This window comes from Pezoporus wallicus, unplaced genomic scaffold (genome assembly GCF_028554395.1).
Source record: "Pezoporus wallicus isolate ANWC-B61680 ecotype Strahan unplaced genomic scaffold, APGP_CSIRO_Pwel_v1 contig_6714, whole genome shotgun sequence".
Lineage (NCBI taxonomy): Eukaryota > Metazoa > Chordata > Aves > Psittaciformes > Psittacidae > Pezoporus > Pezoporus wallicus.
In genome coordinates, this window is record NW_026637486.1 from 3,136,561 (window position 1) to 3,155,161 (window position 18,601).

At 47.3% G+C, this 18,601-nt stretch overlaps 1 protein-coding gene across 1 annotated transcript; it reads left to right on the plus strand.

Moving 5' to 3' along the window:
* Positions 1–773: 773 nt before the first annotated feature.
* BUB1 (BUB1 mitotic checkpoint serine/threonine kinase) lies at positions 774–18,308 on the plus strand. The gene is made up of 25 exons (XM_057405858.1): positions 774–790; positions 1,253–1,357; positions 1,586–1,730; positions 2,088–2,284; positions 3,665–3,705; positions 3,963–4,069; positions 5,371–5,423; positions 5,528–5,718; positions 6,376–6,536; positions 6,879–7,213; positions 8,025–8,077; positions 8,584–8,721; positions 9,511–9,606; positions 10,241–10,331; positions 10,717–10,798; positions 11,674–11,854; positions 12,409–12,487; positions 13,353–13,576; positions 14,054–14,194; positions 15,025–15,140; positions 16,484–16,645; positions 16,846–17,003; positions 17,097–17,274; positions 17,518–17,624; positions 18,016–18,308. The coding sequence occupies exons 1-25, from the start codon at positions 774–776 to the stop codon at positions 18,209–18,211; spliced, it is 3,354 nt and encodes a 1,117-aa protein (XP_057261841.1). The 3' UTR covers positions 18,212–18,308.
* Positions 18,309–18,601: the final 293 nt, after the last annotated feature.

Sequence of the window (18,601 nt, forward strand, 5' to 3'; positions counted from 1 at the left end):
CAGCCCCTGATCATCCTCGTGGCCTCCTCTGGACTTGTTCCAACAGTTCCATGTCCTTTTTATGTTGAGGACACCAGAACTGCACACAATGCTCCAGGTGAGGTCTCACAAGAGCAGAGCAGAGGGGCAGGATCACCTCCTTCGACCTGCTGGTCACGCTCCTTTGGATGCAGCCCAGGATACGGTTGCTTTCTGGGCTGTGAGCGCACACTGAAGCCGGCTCATGTTCATTTTCTCATCAACCAACACCCCAAGTCCTTCTCCTTGGGCTGCTCTGAATCTCTTCTCTGCCCAGCCTGTAGCTGTGCCTGGGATTGCTCCCACCCAGGTGTAGGACCTTGCCCTTGGCATGGTTAAACTCCATGAGGTTGTCATCAGCCCACCGCACAACCGTGTCGAGGTCCCTCTGGATGGCATTCCTTCCCTCCAGGGTATCAACCGAACCACACAGCTCGGTGTCATCGGCAAACTCGCTGAGGGCGCGCTCAATCCCACTGCCCATGGCAGCGATGAAGATGTTGAACAAGACCGGTCCCAACCCCGATCCCTGAGGGACCCCACTCGTTACTGGTCTGCAGCGGACATTGAGCCATTCACCGCAGCTCCGTGCGCCGCCAGCCGGCCACGCAGGGGCGGGGCCGCGCTCACCCAATGGGGTGACAAAGACGGGGCGGGCTCCCAGCGGAAGCTCGGCGTGATTGGCGGAGCTCGGCAGCCAATGGGAGAGTTGCGCGGCGGGTTTGAATCCGCACGGCCGGTAGAGGGGCTGGAACATGGAGGCGGCCGTGAGGTGAGCGCGGCCGGCACGGGGGCACCGGGGGCTGCGGACCCCGTGTTAGTGCAGCGGGGAGCCCCCGGCCTTTGTCCCGGGCGCGGTTTGCCGGCCGGAGCTGTGTGTGTGTGTGTGTGTGTGTGTGTGTCTGTGTGTGTGTGTGTGTGTCTGTGTGTGTCTGTGTGTGTGTGTGTGTCTGTGTGTGTCTGTGTGTGTCTGTGTGTGTCTGTGTGTGTCTGTGTGTGTCTGTGTGTGTCTGTGTGTGTCTGTGTGTGTCTGTGTGTGTCTGTGTGTGTCTGTGTGTGTGTGTGTGTCTGTGTGTGTGTGTCTGTGTGTGTGTGTCTGTGTGTGTGTGTCTGTGTGTGTGTGTCTGTGTGTGTGTGTCTGTGTGTGTGTGTCTGTGTCTGTGTGTGTGTGTCTGTCTGTCTGTGTCTGTGTGTGTGTGTCTGTCTGTCTGTGTCTGTCTGTCTGTCTGTCGAGGGGGGCCTGCGCTGAGCCCGGCCTGACCCCTCCTTTGTCTTGCAGGAGCTTCGAGGCTCAGATACGGGAGTACCGAGGGACCGACCCGCTGGAGCTATGGGACAGGTCAGCCCCTTCCACTAGAGCAGCTTGCTCCAAGCCCCTGTGTCCAACCTGGCCTTGAACACTGCCAGGGATGGGGCAGCCACAGCTTCTCTGGGCACCCTGTGCCAGCGCCTCAGCACCCTCACAGGGAAGAGCTTCTGCCTTATCTCCAACCTGAGCTTCCCCTGTTTCAGTTTGAAAGCAGGACTGTGTTTGAGCAGCTGTTCTGATTGCTTGGCTGTGTTTCAGGTACGCACAGTGGGTAGAAGGATGTCTTCCCCCGCAAGAGAAGCAGAACCGCTTGCCCAGCCTCCTCGAGCAGCTTGTAAGGATGTTCTTGAGTGAGAAGAGGTACCACGAAGATCCGAGATTTGTTAACTACTGCATTAAGCTGGTAGGTGTATGCTTTTGGGAAGAATTAAGCTATCCTAATAAAGCAAAGCTGTCCTGCCGTTCTGTAGCTCTGACTGCAGAGAGCTGTGGGAGGAAAAGGAGCCTTCAGGGAGGTGGTGTGGAACTTAGATGTATTGCTGCTCTCTGTAGGAGCTCTGAGGACTTCTCCATCCTGCTGAAGGACAGCATGTATCTCTATTACTCTGTTATTCAGCTGCTTGGCTTGTTAGGTATCACATCAGGCTTTGCTTTAGAAAACAATGCTTCCCTATGGTGGTAACTAATAAATGGTTACTGGGTTTATTTGCTTCTTCCTTGGATGTATTTGAAAGCATTTATGCACCTTTATGTCACACAGGCAGGGTTCATCTCTTCTCCTTGCCAGTATTTTGACTACCTGCACGGGCAAGGAGTTGGTGCAAACGCATCGAGCTTCTACGTTGCTTGGGCTCAGCAGCTCATCAGCGAGGGCAATGTGCAGCATGCGGGAGCTGTCCTTCAGAGAGGGCTTCACAACCAGGCCCAGCCACGAGAGAACCTGCAACAGCTCTACTGGTAACCCGGACACATCCTTCACTTGTGGGGCTGTTCGGAGGGTTGATTTGAGGTTCTTTTCTTGTGTGTGCATGCTATAGCTGAGGCAATGATTGGTTTTGTTAGATGTAGGTATAAGTTTAAGAATGCTTCTTCGCCTTTCAGTATCTGTTGGGTGTCTTGGAGGGGGCGTATATAAAACCTGTACCAGCCTTCAGCAGAGCAGGGCCCAGAAAAAAGATCAGTTTATTGACTGGTTTCCTGTCTAGTGTCTGTGAAGTAGAATTAAACTATAAAGATGGGTAGCCTGGCCTGCTTCAGGCAGTCTACTTGGGAAACATGGGTGTGAGCTTCACTGCTTGGAAGCTCAAGCTTCAAGGATATTTCAGTTGATACCCTGGAGGGAAGGAATGCCATCCAGAGGGACCTCGACACGCTTCTGAGGTGGGCTGATGCCAACCTCATGGAGTTTAACCATGCCAAGCGCAAGGTCCTACACCTGGGTGGGAGCAATCCCAGGCACAGCTACAGGCTGGGCAGAGAAGAGATTCAGAGCAGCCCAAGGAGAAGGACTTGGGGGTGTTGGTTGATGAGAAAATGAACATGAGCTGGCTTCAGTGTGCGCTCGCAGCCCAGAAAGCAACCGTATCCTGGGCTGCATCCAAAGGAGCGTGACCAGCAGGTCGAAGGAGGTGATCCTGCCCCTCTGCTCTGCTCTTGTGAGACCTCACCTGGAGCATTGTGTGCAGTTCTGGTGTCCTCAACATAAAAAGCACATGGAACTGTTGGAACAAGTCCAGAGGAGGCCACGAGGATGCTCAGGGGCTGGAGCACCTCCTGTATGGAGCCAGGCTGAGAACACTGGGGCTGTTCAGCCTGGAGAAGAGAAGCTGCGTGGAGACCTCAGAGCAGCCTTCCAGTATCTGAAGGGGGCCTATAGGGATGCTGGGGAGGGACTCTTCATTAGGGACTGTAGTGACAGGACAAGGGGTAACGGGTTCAAACTGAAACAGGGGAAGTTTAGATTGGATCTAAGGAGGAAATTCTTTCCTGTGAGGGTGGTGAGGCACTGGAATGGGTTGCCCAGGGAGGTTGTGAATGCTCCATCCCTGGCAGTGTTCAAGGCCAGGTTGGACAGAGCCTTGGTTGCCCTGGTTTAGTGTGAGGTGTCCCTGCCCATGGCAGGGGGGTTGGAACTGGATGATCTTAAGGTCCTTTCCAGCCCTAACTATTCTATGATATGTCCATGTGCAGTAATCAGTGTCCTGTAACTGCGTTGGGTTCTCAGTGTTGCAATTCATGGTATGATGACTGTACCAGAGAATCAAAGGCTCCTGGGGGTGGGGAGGTGTGAGGTACAGGTATATATAATGACAATAACTGTCTTTTCTTGCAATTTAGCTGGCTGCAGAACTCTGATCCCCGGAATCCTCCTTTGCAAGGTGAGCCTCAAGGTACCTGCTTGTGAGCTGTAGCTCCATTAGATGAATCTTAACCAGTGAGTTCTGTCACTGAAGAAATCAAGTTTCCCATAGCAGCTGAGTCTTTTTTTCCCCTATTTTCCTGGCTACCCTTACACTTCTGAAGGGAAGTGTCTTCCAAATGAGTTCCTAATTTTCCAATGCTTAAAGTGAATCGAAATGCATAAATGAGAAAATGATTCCTACTCATTAATGCAAACCCATGTTACCTGTCCCAGGCGCTGCTGTCGTCAAACCCCTTCAGACTTCACATGCTGCAAATCTAATGGCTCCTCAGAAGAGTGTTTCAAATAATAATGAGACCACATATGCCTGCAAAAATCAGGTAAGTGACTACTCATAAGTGACGTTGTGGAGCCCTCACAAAGGTTGGATTGAAGAGCTTGCCTGAGTAAGGATGATAAGCATATTAACTGTGTCTGGCGTGGCTCAGGAACGTTCCTGATGGGTTTATGCTGCCACATCTTCATAGAAATATCTCAGCTGGGAAGTGCTGGGATACCCTTTTAGTTCCACTTGGCATATTTCCAGAAGCATAAGCAGAGACTGCTCCATCCAGCTGGTTGGATCCTTCACAGGAGGAATGTTATCAATAGATCCTGTGCCAGCTGTGCTCCCTGGAGACTGCCTCCACTGAATTTTGGTGAAATTCGAGTTGCTTCTAAAATATCCTCTTTAAGAATGAATAAAGATAATGCCAGGGGACGAGGAGAAGTGTCTGGGCTTGTTCTCAGTGGGATGATGGTTTCTTATAGGAGCCAGTCTAAACTGGGAAATGAGTAGGAGGTGACTTTAGCACAGTTCTTGAGCCCCTCTGCAGCTTGCCAGCTCAGTCTAACAAGTTCCAGCTCAGGTGTTCTGCTCATACGTCGTGAGCTATCTGGAGTTAGCTTTACAATGGGAATCCTGTCACCCTGTAGCTGTCTTCCTTCACCTCCTTCCCCCCAATAAAACAGCAAAACAAAGAAACCATACTTGTAACTCAGCAGCACCCGTCCTTCTGAGGTTTGCCATAGCTGGTTACAGTTCTGCACAGCGAGAAGGTGAACAGGGAGTGAAACTACAGCCTGAAAGACTGTGTAAGGAACAGACGAAGCCTTTTCCAGCTTGGTCCTGTTTTCTAAAGCGCTCCTGACGCTTAGTTTGGTATTGCCTACAGATTGTGGAAGGTGTCGTGGGTGATGGATGGAGTTAAAGTTTCCTGTGTCTGCTCCCTGTTCCTTAGCCCTGAGGTGGGACAAAGAAAGAAATTGAGTGGGGCATCAGGTCTGTTCTTAACAAACTCAAGTGATCTGCAACTTACACTCCTGGTTTTTGGAATAGAAGCTCCCTGTTCACCTAGTTCCAGTATCCAGATATCCTTTCTGGATAGTTCCAGTACCCAGCTTCCAAAAGCTCTCTGAGATGACAGCAGCCTGTTACATGGCTAATTGTTCAGGCTCTGATGACCAGTAGAGCTCTTTCTGATCTGCTCTTGTCATGCTCATGGTCTGAATTGTCATCCCTTCTATCAGGATTAAATACTGGGGGCTTTATGGTTGCTGGTCCTGTCAAAATGGGTGGTTAACTGTAAAACTAGAACTCCTGTTTCTAGTTTAGTGTTTTATTTCCCCTTCCCTCCTTTAGGGTCCTGATTCTGCTGGTGCTCAGTCCTGCTCTTCTGGTGGAAGAGAAGAAGTGTAAGTGTTTGGGGTTTTATAAAGTCGCAGTGGGAGAACATGAACACATCCCTGGCATCAACCCAACAAACTTGAATAGAGCTCGTCCGTGTTTTTCCCCACAGAAAGTATGTTACATACATCTCCAAATCTGAAGTCCGTCCCAAGTCATCCTCTGCTGGTGCTGAGTGTGAGCAGGTTGCGATGTATGAGAAGAACCTGCTCATCTGTGAAGGCTCCGAACTTTCCTTTGAGGAGCTGAGAGCCAAGCGATACTTCAAGAAGTACGAGCGCCTCAGGAGGCAGCAGGAATGGGGTATTCCTCCCTTTCCATCTAGCTATTCCAGAAAGGTTCTCATATCCTTGGAGAACTAATGCTGGGCTGCATTCATTTCTCTTTCAACCTCTCTACTGAAGCCTGGAAGCCTTCTCAAAGCCCAAGTTAGCATCCCTGTATGGAAATGGGGTGGGATGAGCTTGGAAGCATCAGGTAGCATGCCAAACAATCGACACCAATCTTTACTGTTTAAGCTCATCCCTTAGGTTTGTCCTTTCAAACATGGGTTTTCACAGTGGTGTCTCATGAGCAGTCCTGCTTACCCTGATGTGAGCTCAAGCTGTGGCTCTCTGCCACCTGGAATTCAGGATGGAGAGCACCTTGGTTCCCATCAGTAGGCTGTAATCAAAGACAGCCCAGAGGACAATTTAAGCTGTTATATGGTTCCTTATGATGCCATGCTTTGTCCTTGGCCCAAGTTAGTCACAGGCTGCCCAGAGAGGTTGTGAATGCACCATCTATGATGCTATGTGGGAAATAACTGCTTCTCCCAGCCTTGTGCCCCTGGAGCCGAGCTCTGTCTATTGTACAGACTATATAGCTAAATTTTAAACCCAAGCAGCTTGTAATGGCTGTTGAGAAATTAATTTGGATGCTGATTAACTGTTTCACTTACTATGGTTGTTTAATCCTTAGAGAAAGAAGAGAGAGACTCCCTAAGGAAAAAGGAATCAGCTGTCCTTGAACTGCAAGCCCTGCAGCAGAAGCTGGAGCAGCTCACCCAGCTCACCAAAAGCTTGGAGGAGACCCGACTGGAACCAGCAGCTACAACATCAGCTGGGCCAAATGGGACAGTGGTGAGTACGTACCCTGTGATTGACAGGAGCTGTCTTCATGAGCTTATCTCACAACCTACCCATGCTTTAGACAGTCACCAGAGCAGATTGCTAACCAAACCTGCCAGTTCAGGCTGCAGTATTGACTAGTGTAGATAGCTGCCATAACTTTAAGTACTCAGTGATATGTATTTTGGTTGTTAAACCCAAAGGTTCCCTTTTGCTTCTCCATGATTTAGTTTGAATTGCATATGGAAGTTAGGCATGAAAAACTGTTCTGGTTCTGCAGAAATAGAAAGAAAATGGCAATGGCTCTACCTGTGGGGGTATTTGAGTGTAAAAGAGCATTTCTCATCCCTAAAGGTGCATTCGCATGTGACACGCAGTGCAGCTCTGCAGCAGAACTGGAGGGCATCTTGTCAACCTTCGCATCTACACAACACCCAAGGGCTGGTACCAGACCAGCCTCAGGCAAGTGCTTTATCAGCCACTGCTCCTGCACTGCAGCCAGGGAAAGCCACTGGCCACCAGAAGACATCAACCTCCCTGTGGGAAGAAACGTGTAAGAAGGATGCAGTCAGAACTCAGCCAGAGCTTGGACAACTCCAGAAGAGTTTGTTACACCATCCCTTCAGTAAGGCTTCAGCTCAGGAACAGGCACATCCTGACTCTGCTCTTAACTGGAGCACTGGAGAAAAGTATGTATAAACAGGCTAATTCTTGCTCTTATGCTATACTTCAACTGAGAATTACCTAAAAAAGTCTTTCTTCCTGTTCTGAAAACAAAATAATCTGAAATAGCAAAGTGAAACAAATATTTAAATCTAGATCAAACTTCCCTAACATAGAATCCTCCTTTCAGTTGTTAATTCCTTTGTAATAACAAAGAGGAAACAGAGTGTGTAACTGCAGTAAGCATTCAGCATTGCTGGCCCTGGCATGCCTGAAATAAACAGGATATGCTCAGTTCCTGCAGGTCCCATACACTACATCTTGGCCACAGAGATCTCCAGAGAAGAAAAAAGTGCTTGTATTTATCTTCTGTACATCTTGCTTGCCTGACTTGGCTTAATACAGGAAACGAAGCTGGGGGCAGAGGGAGAAACCTAGCTTGGCAAAGCAAGCCTGCCTGGGTGGGCTTGGCCAACCAGTTGTCATTCACTTATTTTATGGAGTTATTTGGAGGTAAAGTGTGCCCAAGAAGAGTATGTAATGCCTGCGTTTCAACCTTTCTAAAGGACTCTGCTGCCTTTCAAGTTTTATACCTATTGACAGTGTATGAGAAGCTTTCTTAGGGGCAGCCTCTAACAACATTCTAAAGGATCTCTCACTTGCTTCGTTTGTGAGACTTTAAAGTCATTCATGGGGGATAAAAATAGGATCACAAGTTGTGTTTGGGATGTGTCCTTTGTTCCAGACTGGGAAAGGCCTCCTTTCTGTCTAGAATGAAGCTGGAATTTAAATAATGGCTTTTATTTCAAGTTAATGTTGTTAATCTTTCCTTTGAAGGCACTCCAACCAGAGAGCTGCTACACTGACATCTGCTGTGGATGTGAAGGAAGGTAATAAGCCCAACTTTGATAAAGACCGATGCTATCGTGACTGGCTGGTGATCAACAGCACGTGGCTGCTAGTTCCAACCCCAGCTAAACTTTCTGACTTTCTTAACTCCCCCCCCTGCATGCTTGGGCAGTGTCTCTATATCCCTTCCTATCACTTTTCCACCTTGTGGGCAATTCCTTTTCGTTTGAGCTTGGTCAGGAGTTCCCTGTTTGTCCTTGCTGACTCCCTGCCTCCTTTGCTTTCTGTGTCAGAATGGATCATTCCTGTGAATTGAAGATGGGCACCAATGGCACCCAGCTGTCCAAGGTCCCATTTGCCCTTCAGGGCACTCTCCCTTGGGAATCTGCCAAGCAGATCTGGGCACAAGATAAAATCTCTCCCAAAAGTCTGGGTTGTCGTTCTGCTCCTCAAACTCATTCACTTCTCTCATGACAGTTTGCTTTCTACTGAAATGTTAATGAACAATCCCAGGCTACTTCAGAAATTCCCTTGTTCTCTTTCCTAGCATCTAGAGCAGGGAATTCTTCCTTCGCTTCTGGAAATGCTTCTCAAGCCACCCCAAACACCTCGCTGGGAGGAGCAACACAGGCCACACCATTCAAAGTGCAGCCTTCACCTACAGTCCATACGAAGGAAGCACTGGGTAAGCACCTGGAATACCATGCTAGTTCCACTGGAGGTAATGGGATCTTGCCTGTAACTTAGGTGGAGCCACCTCTACAAGGACATTGTCTAGAGATGGGCATGTACACCATTCAGTCAAAGAGGAAAATGAGATTAAACTGGTATTCTTCTTTTGCTGTTGTCTGCTTGACCTAAAATGTTTGACCAGTAATAGATGCTTTAATAACATCCCAGCAGCCCCATGGATACATCCAGACACTCCTGGATAAGTTATTGGTGCTACACCTGCAGGCTTCTTCCTTGGCTTCTGAGCTGCTCTTGTCAATACTGCCAGGGGCTCCTCTTTTTGAGCTGGAGATCCACAAGAAACTAATGTGGAAGAACCTTACGTAGTTAGTAGGTCAGCTCTGGGTGATGCTGAGCTTCCCCCAAAGCTGCAGCAAGGGTGACTTATGCAAAAGGTCTTTGATTATTTAACAGACATTGTCAATTCTAAACATTGTATTAGTTTTCCAAATATCTAAGGAGATAAAGCAGAGATAAAACTTGCTCCTGTGGCAGAATTGAAATCTCATGGCACCAACAAGTATGTGCTGGCCAAGCTGGATCTCCCTGGGTGTGTGTTCAGTTGTCTGGAGGGTTTAAATGCACTAGGAAGGAATGGTTACTGGCATTTGATAAATCATAGGAATATTATAATGAGCTGGCATTGGGTTTCACTACACAATGGAAGAACCTCTGAAACCCACTTCTACCGGGTGTGATATTCCTGTGGGTTTGGGGGTATTAATTTGATTCATTTATTTAGGATTTCTCATGGATATGTTTCAAACACCCATCCTGCCTGAACCATCTCCTCTGGACGAAAGCGAGGAGCAATTTGAAGCCTTCTGCAGAAAAAGTGGTAGGTGCTATTTGTGTTCTTCACTCCATGATATTTCCTGCCTTTATTTCCCATTTCCCCTCCCACCAGTCCTGATAGCTCTGAGATAAGTAACAGTTTGAGGAGGTGAGAAGAAACAGCTCCTTTCCTGGTAATTTAATTTACTAACAAGATCTAAACCTTGATGCATGGTCAGAGAAGAGCAGAAGCTCTTCACTGTTAGTAAAGCTATTGATGCTTCTCTGCAGAGAATTCCCTGGTGTTTAAAACCTAACTTTGCAGAGAGCACAGCTTCATGTGAGTAAAGCTTTTTACTAAAGCATTTTGGAGACTGGGTTTTAGTACCTGAATCAGCAGCTTGTTGTAACAGTTGAAAACCAGGCAGTAGCAGTGGCTGACAAGAGTGAGCAGTGAGGTGTTTCACAGCTGATCCGATGCAGCCAAGAAAGCTTCTGTATTCCTGGGCCAGCCTTGGGTTTGGGGTGGAAAACTCTTCCTCGTTTCCAAGAGCTTATAGGAAAGACAATTTGAGGGAATCCTGAGGATGCTTCAGGATGCAGCCATGAGCATCAGTTGCCTGGTTAGGGGTGACAATGTGACTGTTTATATACTCTTCCTGGGGTGAAGGTAACATTGGTTGTCTTTCATTTTTAAGACCCTGATGGAAGTCTGAAACCCGCTGTGGTGATCCCTGTCGTGCCTGCGTTTTCTATCTTCGAGGATGAGAATGAGAAAGAGAACAATGGGTAAGGAGCAGAAAAGTAACACCCGAGTTCAGTTCGTTAAGAATTCCATGTAGGATTGACTCTGTCCTATAGAACTGCTGTGACTGTATTTGCAGTACCAGGACTGGCTTGAATACAGTCACTAGCAGCTGTGTGGAAGGGGCTTGAGAAAGCTGCAGTTGCTTCTCTGTGGAATTGCACAACTTCTTTGTTTGGACAGTGCTTGAGGTGCTTAATTTTCTGGATAAGTGTGGATAGTTTGTTCCTTTGAGCTACTGCAGCTTCCCTAAGTGTCTGCAAATGGGGTTGGCTAAAAGAATAAAAGTTCAAACCAAGAAGCCTTTGTTATGATCAGTGTGTCTGGAAGAGCCTGAACCCTCAGATTCCAAACTACCTCTTTTGTCAGGATCCCACAGCATAAAACCAAGTCAGAAGAGCCCAGAACCGTTGAAGAACGTCCCTTGACTGACTGTACAGCAAACACAGAAGTGAGTGTTTGATGTTATTGCAAGAACTAGCCTTAAAAATGGGTTATGTAGTTAGAGGGGATAGCAGAGATGGCTGCATTTACCTCTGGTCTGTCCCAGTCCTGCAAAAGTCTAATGAACTCAGCTGAAATCTAGATACTCTCCCATTCCCTGCCAATGGGATGCATCTTTCCCGTTAATTTTCATAAAGCTTCTAGGAATTTCCTTTTGGAGAACTCTATCCCTAGAACAAATCTGACTGCACTAAATGCATGGCTTTAGCAAGGAGGAATGGCTTTAACCTAACAGAGGGGAGATTTAGATTAGCTATAAGGATGAAATTCTTCCCTAGACAGGGTGCCCAGAAAAGCTGTGGCTGCCCCATCCCTGGCAGTGTTCAAGGGCAGGTTGGACACAGGGGCTTGGAGCAAGCTGCCCTAGTGGAAGGGGTCCCTGCCTGTGGCAGGGGTTGGAGCTGGAGGAGCTTTAAGCTCCCTTCAACCCAAACCATTCCATGATTCTCTTTGGGAGAGGAAGGAGAGGGAGCAAGAAAAACTTAATAACCACTTGACAGTTTTCACAGCCAAGGAGCTGGATAAAGCTTCAGTCTGCTTGGATACGAGTCATGGCTGAGTAAGGAGATGGACTTTTTCATTCTCATCTGACATTTTTTGCCTAGTGTATTGCTGGTTATTCCCAACATCCAGATCTGACACAGAACTCTGTAAGCCTGCCATTTAGGTCATATTGCCATTCCTTAATTTTTCTAATGCTGTAATTTGACACGTGCAGGCTCAGCATTACTGAACTGACTGCAGAGGCTGCTGTAGGGTTACACTGTAGGATGGCTTTGATGGCTTAGTTTTAAATCTTTATGTCTCCTTTTCCTTGTCTAGGAAGAAACAGGGACAGCAGAGTTCCTGAGGGATGATTTTACAGTGTGGAATCTCCCCAGCAGTAATAAGACATTAGCTCCCAGTCCAGACAACACGAGAGACTTTGCACGAGCTGCCCAGCTCGTATCGACCCCATTTAATTACCTTTCAGCACACCCACAACAGGCTTTGGAGGACAGAGGTAAAGTAAGGAATACTCCAGGTTGGAGCATGTAACTCAGTGCTGCATCACTCCATTTCTGTGCCCTGGTTACCTCACAGCCTTTGCCACATACCACACAGGTATGGCTCTAGCTGCTGCCACTTCAGAGTACACAGCCCTTGCAGGACAGCATCTGGGAGCACAGCCTGGTCCAGCACATGAGCTTTCCAAGGGCTTTTAATAGGGGAATAAGAGAAGGTGGTAAGGGAAAAGAGAGGCTTTCCTGGTGCTGTCAAACTGCTGCTCTGAACTGTTCCAAGGGGTTGTAAACAGTCATAAAATTGCCTGGAATCCCAGCACCACCTTCTTCTGGGGGCAGCTTTATGCTTGTCTGCCTCTCTTTAGTCCTGGAATACACTCCCGAAAGAACTACTTTTACTCATCTATTTTAACATGGGCTTTTGTTCAGCTCTAGTTTTTGTGATACCCTGGCAGCTTTCACAACTTCACCTGCTTGTCTTGGCAAGAAGACTAAATGTTCTTGCCCTTGGGGATATTAAACATTTGCTGTTGTTCCTCCTCCCTTTGTTCAGCCCGTGGGGATGACTTGCCACAAATGGATTTGGAGTTTTCTGAAGAACTACACAAGCAGCCAAAAGCAAAGAAGCTGAGGTAAGTCATGACTTGGGGAGCTTCTCAAGACTTGAGAGTGCCAGAGCAGGCAGGTCCGGTAAGCTGCTCTTGACAGGAGTTTTCCACCTAATCTAGAGCTGACGTGTTCATGTCAGACTGACTGTGCTCACTGTAAATCTCAGCTCTTTGTGGAGGTAAATGAACCTAAAAATGCTCCTATGATTTGCATTCCCTGACACGTTTGCATTAAAAGTTAACTGTCCAAAACATTTTAATGGCTGTGTATCATAGAATAACAGAGTGGTCTGAGTTGGAAAGGACCTCAAAGCTCCTCCAGCTCCAACCCCTGCCACGGGCAGGGACCCCTTCCACTAGAGCAGCTTGCTCCAAGCCCTGTGTCCAACCTGGCCTTGAACACTGCCAGGGATGGGGCAGCCACAGCTTCTCTGGGCACCCTGTGCCAGCGCCTCAGCACCCTCACAGGGAAGAGCTTCTGCCTAAGAGCTCAGCTCAGTCTCCCCTCTGGCAAGTTCAAGCCATTCCCCTTGGCCTGTCCCTACAGGCCCTTGTCCCAAGCCCCTCTCCAGCTTTCCTGCAGCCCCTTCAGGCACTGGAAGACTGTTGTAAGGTCTCTCCCTGAGCCTTCCCTTCAGAGTATGTAAAATCACTGCTTTCTTTTCAATATTGGCTAAATTTGCTGGCTGATGAACTTGAAAGCTACTAGACTATGGGTAGCATGAAGTGATCAACTCTTATTTTCTTCGGAAACGTTCACTTTATTCATCTCAATGTTGGTTATGGCCAAGGTCGCCAGGGTGGACTTTTGACACATTTTTCCTTCCTGAAGATGTATGAACCCCATGGCAGTACTGTCAAGTACTAATGCTTTGTTTTAAACACACAGCCCTGCTCTTCAACACATTGCAGAACAAGAAGAGCATCAAGGAAATGTCTTCAAACAAGGCAATGGAATTCCAGGACCTGCTACAGCTGCTTCTCAAAGGTTACATGAGCAGACTGTCACCAGCAGAGCCGAGTATTCCTCATCTGCTGGGCTGGACAGAATTCCCCATGAAAAGCTGCCTGGAGCTGGGCAGGATAGGACAGCCCGGAGTGCTAGAGCTGCAGGTACAGAGCATTGCCTGCAGTTTCCTTCCATCACATCTGACAATGGAGTGGTGCTGCGCTCTTGCAGCAGTTTGTTCCGACGTGAAAGGGCTCACTGCAGTGAGCAAATTGTCTCATGGCTCCTGCAAGGAGATTGCTTAGGGACAGATGATGTGAGGAAGGACAAGAGTCTTGTACCTGTATTACCTGATGCCAAAGGTACTCTGAAGTACAGGAGTACTCAGGAGTATTTAAGGATTCATTGCTAGTTAAGGCTCAAATCTATTGGAAACATCTGCCTGGGCAACTTTAAGAGGAAGTCCTAGGTATAAAAGCTGGATTGTCAAAATTGAGGAGCATTTCACTTATCTCTCTTTGGGGGTTTTGATGTTTATTCTGGTTTTTCTTTTAAATCAGTGATACTCTTTCAAGTACAAGCCTGTGTTACCTCTATGGAGAGACACTTTGCTTATAGCACTTTTTCTTCTTTCCATGAAGTCCTTGTTGAGAACCCCTGGGACAAGGAATTGATTTGCCAGCTCTTATCAGAGCTTCCTAAACCACTCCACACCTACGGCAACTACTTTGAGTGGAAATCTGCAGTTCCACCCATCAGGCTGAAGGCTGACCTCTCACTGGGTAAGAGCCACCTCAAGCATCTCACTTGTTAAGCACTTCTTGATGGTTTTCTGGAAACCTCTGTTTTCTACTTCACCTGTGTGTATATCCAGAGAGCTTCCAGATTATCTAAACCTCAGCTCTGAAATCAGAGCTGGTTTTTGGTTTGTCTTCTCTAGCATCAGCATTTTTGAACAGACCTTCTGAGTAGGGAATTTTCCTGGTTTTCCTCATAACACAACTCTCAAACCGTGTCCAGAGCAGCACCAGTCCTGCGTCAACAGAGTCTGTACGACAGCAATTGCAACATACTTGTATGACTTAAACCATTGGTGTTTACTTTTGAAGAAATGCACTTTGGAATCTGATTGCTTCCAGGGAGTCAGCCTAAAATAGAAACACTGATTATTTTGTTTAGCATGTGGCACATCACACACTACTTGTTCTCATCTGTGGAGAACAGGCTTGTAGAGAAAGGCTGGCTCGAGGGTTAAAGCAATAACTTGCATAGGGACTGTAGTGACAGGACAAGGGGTAACGGGTTCAAACTGAAACAGGGGAAGTTTAGATTGGATATAGGGAGGAAATTCTTTACTGTTAGGGTGGTGAGGCACTGGAATGGGTTGCCCAGGGAGGTTGTGAATGCTCCATCCCTGGTGGTGTTCAAGGCCAGGTTGGACAGAGCCTTGGGTGCCATGATTTAGTGTGAGGTGTCCCTGCCCATGGCAGGGGGGTTGGAACTGGATGATCTTAAGGTCCTTTCCAACCCTAACTATTCTATGATTCTATGAGCAGTGGCCTCTCTTCCATGAGGTTTGCAAGCAAGGCTTAATGTTGTTAATCTCTTAAAGGTTCCAGTACATTCCACGTGGACTGCTTGGTTGGAGAGGGAGCTTTTGCCCAAGTCTATCAAGCTTCCATTCTGGATGCAAGTAACCCTAGAAACAACCAGAAAGCAATATTCAAGGTAAGTATTGTTGATTTGGAGCAACTGCTGGAACATTCTGGAGTCCTGTAGTAAATGACACCTATCCAGGGTGGAGGCTCCTTATTTATATAAATACGAAGGAAAACATTGGTCTGTCCTCAGAGCTTTGTTCAGGTTGAGTGCTGCGGTGTTGGATTCGTTCTACATGGGAAGTTATTTATCCTCTTGGCTCGGTTTGCCTCTTCATCTTTCCTTTGCAAAGCAGTCACGAGTATCTAAGGAGTAAGACTGAAGCCAGCCTATCTTTCTCAGCTGAACAAAGGCAGCTACTTGTGCGAATGCTCTCAGTCCCCAGAAAAAGGAGATCTGTGTGGACTGATGATAAAATTGGAGCCATTCTTTGTTTCACATGCATAGCCACTAGCTTTCCCTGTGTGCAGCCAGCTCTCTGGTGGCAGCTGGCTGTGGGGCAGGCTTTGGGTGATGCCTCCCTGGTGCAGTTATTAATAAACACGCTTGTGTTGTAGATGGAGCAGCTCGCTCTGCTCTGCCCCGTCTCCTCGCAGGCTGCTCGGTGCAGGAATGAGCAACAGATGATAACGTGTTTACATCAGAGCTGCTGCCAAGAGGAAAGTCTGTGCAACTGCGAGGTCAGCTCAGCCCATGAGGGTTACACTAGGTCACACCAAGCCACATCTGCTGCTGGCTGAGAGGGCACGTGTACAGTTACTACAGTGTGGTTGTGTGGTTGCGTTGACACGCACACGCGCTCCCCCCCTTTAGCATTTCCACCTTAGATCTTAGATCTGGAACCGTTGTGTGGATCTCTGCAACATTTACTCTTTCACCTCTTAACAGTTTGAACTGAGAGCTTTCAAGTAGTTAAAGGTGACTTAAGGCTGGTGTTCTATTTTGAGCAGCAGGTATTCAGTGTAGCAGGGGAAGGAATCGGAAGGGTTTTCCTGTTTCAGCTTCAGAAGCCTTCTCTTTTGTACAAAATGTCTGTTGCCAGCAGAAACATCAATGCTGCAGAAACACTGACATTTTAAACAGCACAAAAGGGTGTTTAAGCCAGCATGGAACTGTGGTGTGTAACTGAAGCCTTGATTCAAGAGGTTTAATCACCGCGTGTATCAGCCTGAGGTTGATTACTGTAGACAGCAATGTTTTATTTGGTCTAGAGGGAAAATACCCACTGTGCCACTAGAAAACCACCAAAAACCCCGACCCAAGAAGAACTTTAGCTTTTAATGCTCCTAGTTTGAGTATATTAAATCATAGATTTAATAAATTGCCAATATACTTAGATTGAGTATATACTCAATTAATATACAGATAGATTGAGTATATTAAGCTAAAGTCAGTCAACTCTCTGGTTACAGGTCCAGAAGCCTGCCAACCCTTGGGAGTTCTACATAGCAACACAGCTGGTGGAAAGGCTGGATCCAAGCATACGCCATCTCTACATCCACTTCTACTCTGCTCACTTCTTCCAGAATGGGAGCATTTTGGTTGGTGAGCTCTACAACTATGGAACATTGCTAGTAAGTGTAATTGGCTTTTGCTCTGCAACACCTCGGTTCTCTTTGGAGTGCTGTTATATGGCAGTATTGATATGCCTCTTCTACTCTCCACTTTATGGACTTTCTTTATGGACTGTTGTGTGTTTATCAGCATGGATCTGTAATCCATATCAAGCTATTTCTGTGTAGCTGATGGTTCTTCACCATCTTTCTGACTGCAGAATGCCATAAACATTTACAAGAAGCTTCCTGAGAAGGTGATGCCACAAGCACTTGTCATCTACTTTGCTGTAAAGATTCTTCATATGGTGGAAGAGCTCCACAGCTGCAAAATCATCCACGGTGACATCAAACCTGACAACTTCATACTTGGGGAAAGGCAAGTATTCCCTTTTGCTGCCTGAGATGCCATCACATCATGATGCCATAGCCTTGACGCTTACATGATTGCTGCTCCTTGTTGTGGTTGAAGGTTCCTGGACAATGACACATGTGACATAGATGGTCTCTCTCACGGCTTGACACTCATTGACTTGGGCCAGAGTATAGACATGAAACTCTTTCCTGAGGGAACAGCATTCACTGCGAGGTGTGAAACATCTGGATTTCAGTGTATTGAAATGCTGACACAGAGACCGTGGAACTACCAGGTATGAGACTGCACAGACAGCTTGAACATTTGGAGCTGATGCGTGTGTCTGGGGTCAATAAATGGGATATAGAAAGGTTAGACTCTTGCACTGGAGTTGTAGTTTCAGCTTGTTGCTTTAAAAACACCACCCTGAAGCCTCCTCTTACAGAGCTTGCCTTGTTGGCTCCACAGAGTGTTTTTCAGCTGGTTTTTAGTGGTCTCAATACCTTTCTAACAGGAAACTTGTTTATGCTTTGTTTAGACAGACTACTTTGGTATTGCAGCAACAGTCTACTGCATGCTCTTTGGTACCTACATGCAAGTGAAGAATGAAAACGGTGTCTGGAAGCCTGAGGGAGCCTTCAGAAGGTTGGTGTCCAAAGTCATCTATCTGACATGCATCAGCAGGAGCAGGTTTGAGGTTTAGTTTCTGCCACAGCTTTCAGTGCTGCTTGTGTGCACTTCTTGATGCCTTAAAACCTGGGTTCAGTGTATGGGAAGTGCCTCATAAAATCACTGACTCAAGCACAGGAAGCGTTTCAGCGGTGAATTGCAGTGTCCTCACCTACTTGCTGCTTGGATGGAGGAAACAAGGAGGAAAAATCCCTTAGGTTCACTAAGCAGCATGTCCCAGCTGTATTGCAGCCACATCTGCAGTAGCTCCAGCCCATAACTGGAGAGGGAGCTGGGTAAATACAGGAAACAGTCTTGTAAGAGCTTGACTTCAGCGTTTCCTTGATGCATGTTTGTCCCTTTGCAGGCTTGCCAATGCTGACCTGTGGAAAGAGTTCTTTGAGAGCATGCTCAACATTCCCAACTGCCAGAGCCTGCCTTCTCTGGGAGCCCTGCGCAGGAGGCTCAGGGACTTATTCTGCAGGTCCTATGCAAAGGAAATCAAGTTCCTTCGGAACAGGCTCGTTGTGTTGCTCATAGAACACAAGCGGTCACGGAAGTAAGCGCTTGGTTTGCACAGTCACTGGCATCTGGTTTCATTGATGTGAAAGGTTTTCTGATGACTTGGTTTAGAAATAAATGTTCTTAGGCTTAACTTCAGGAGTAAGAACTTGCATCTCTCTATGCTTTTGTGGGGGAAAAATGACACTACAATTGTTTGTTCCTTTAACTTGACCCGTGGGCATGTGGCAGACTGTAGCTGCCATAATATTGGGTGTTTCTAAAGGGGAAAAGAGCTGATGAACAGCATTGTGCAGGTGAAGTAACAGCTTTCAACCTCCCCTGGGATTTTGGAGCAGGGAAAGGGAAGAGCATCGAATCCTTCATAGTGAAGGGACCTTGGGAAGAGTGCTCTGAGTGGGAAGCAAGGACAGGGCCAAGTTTAGACCAGC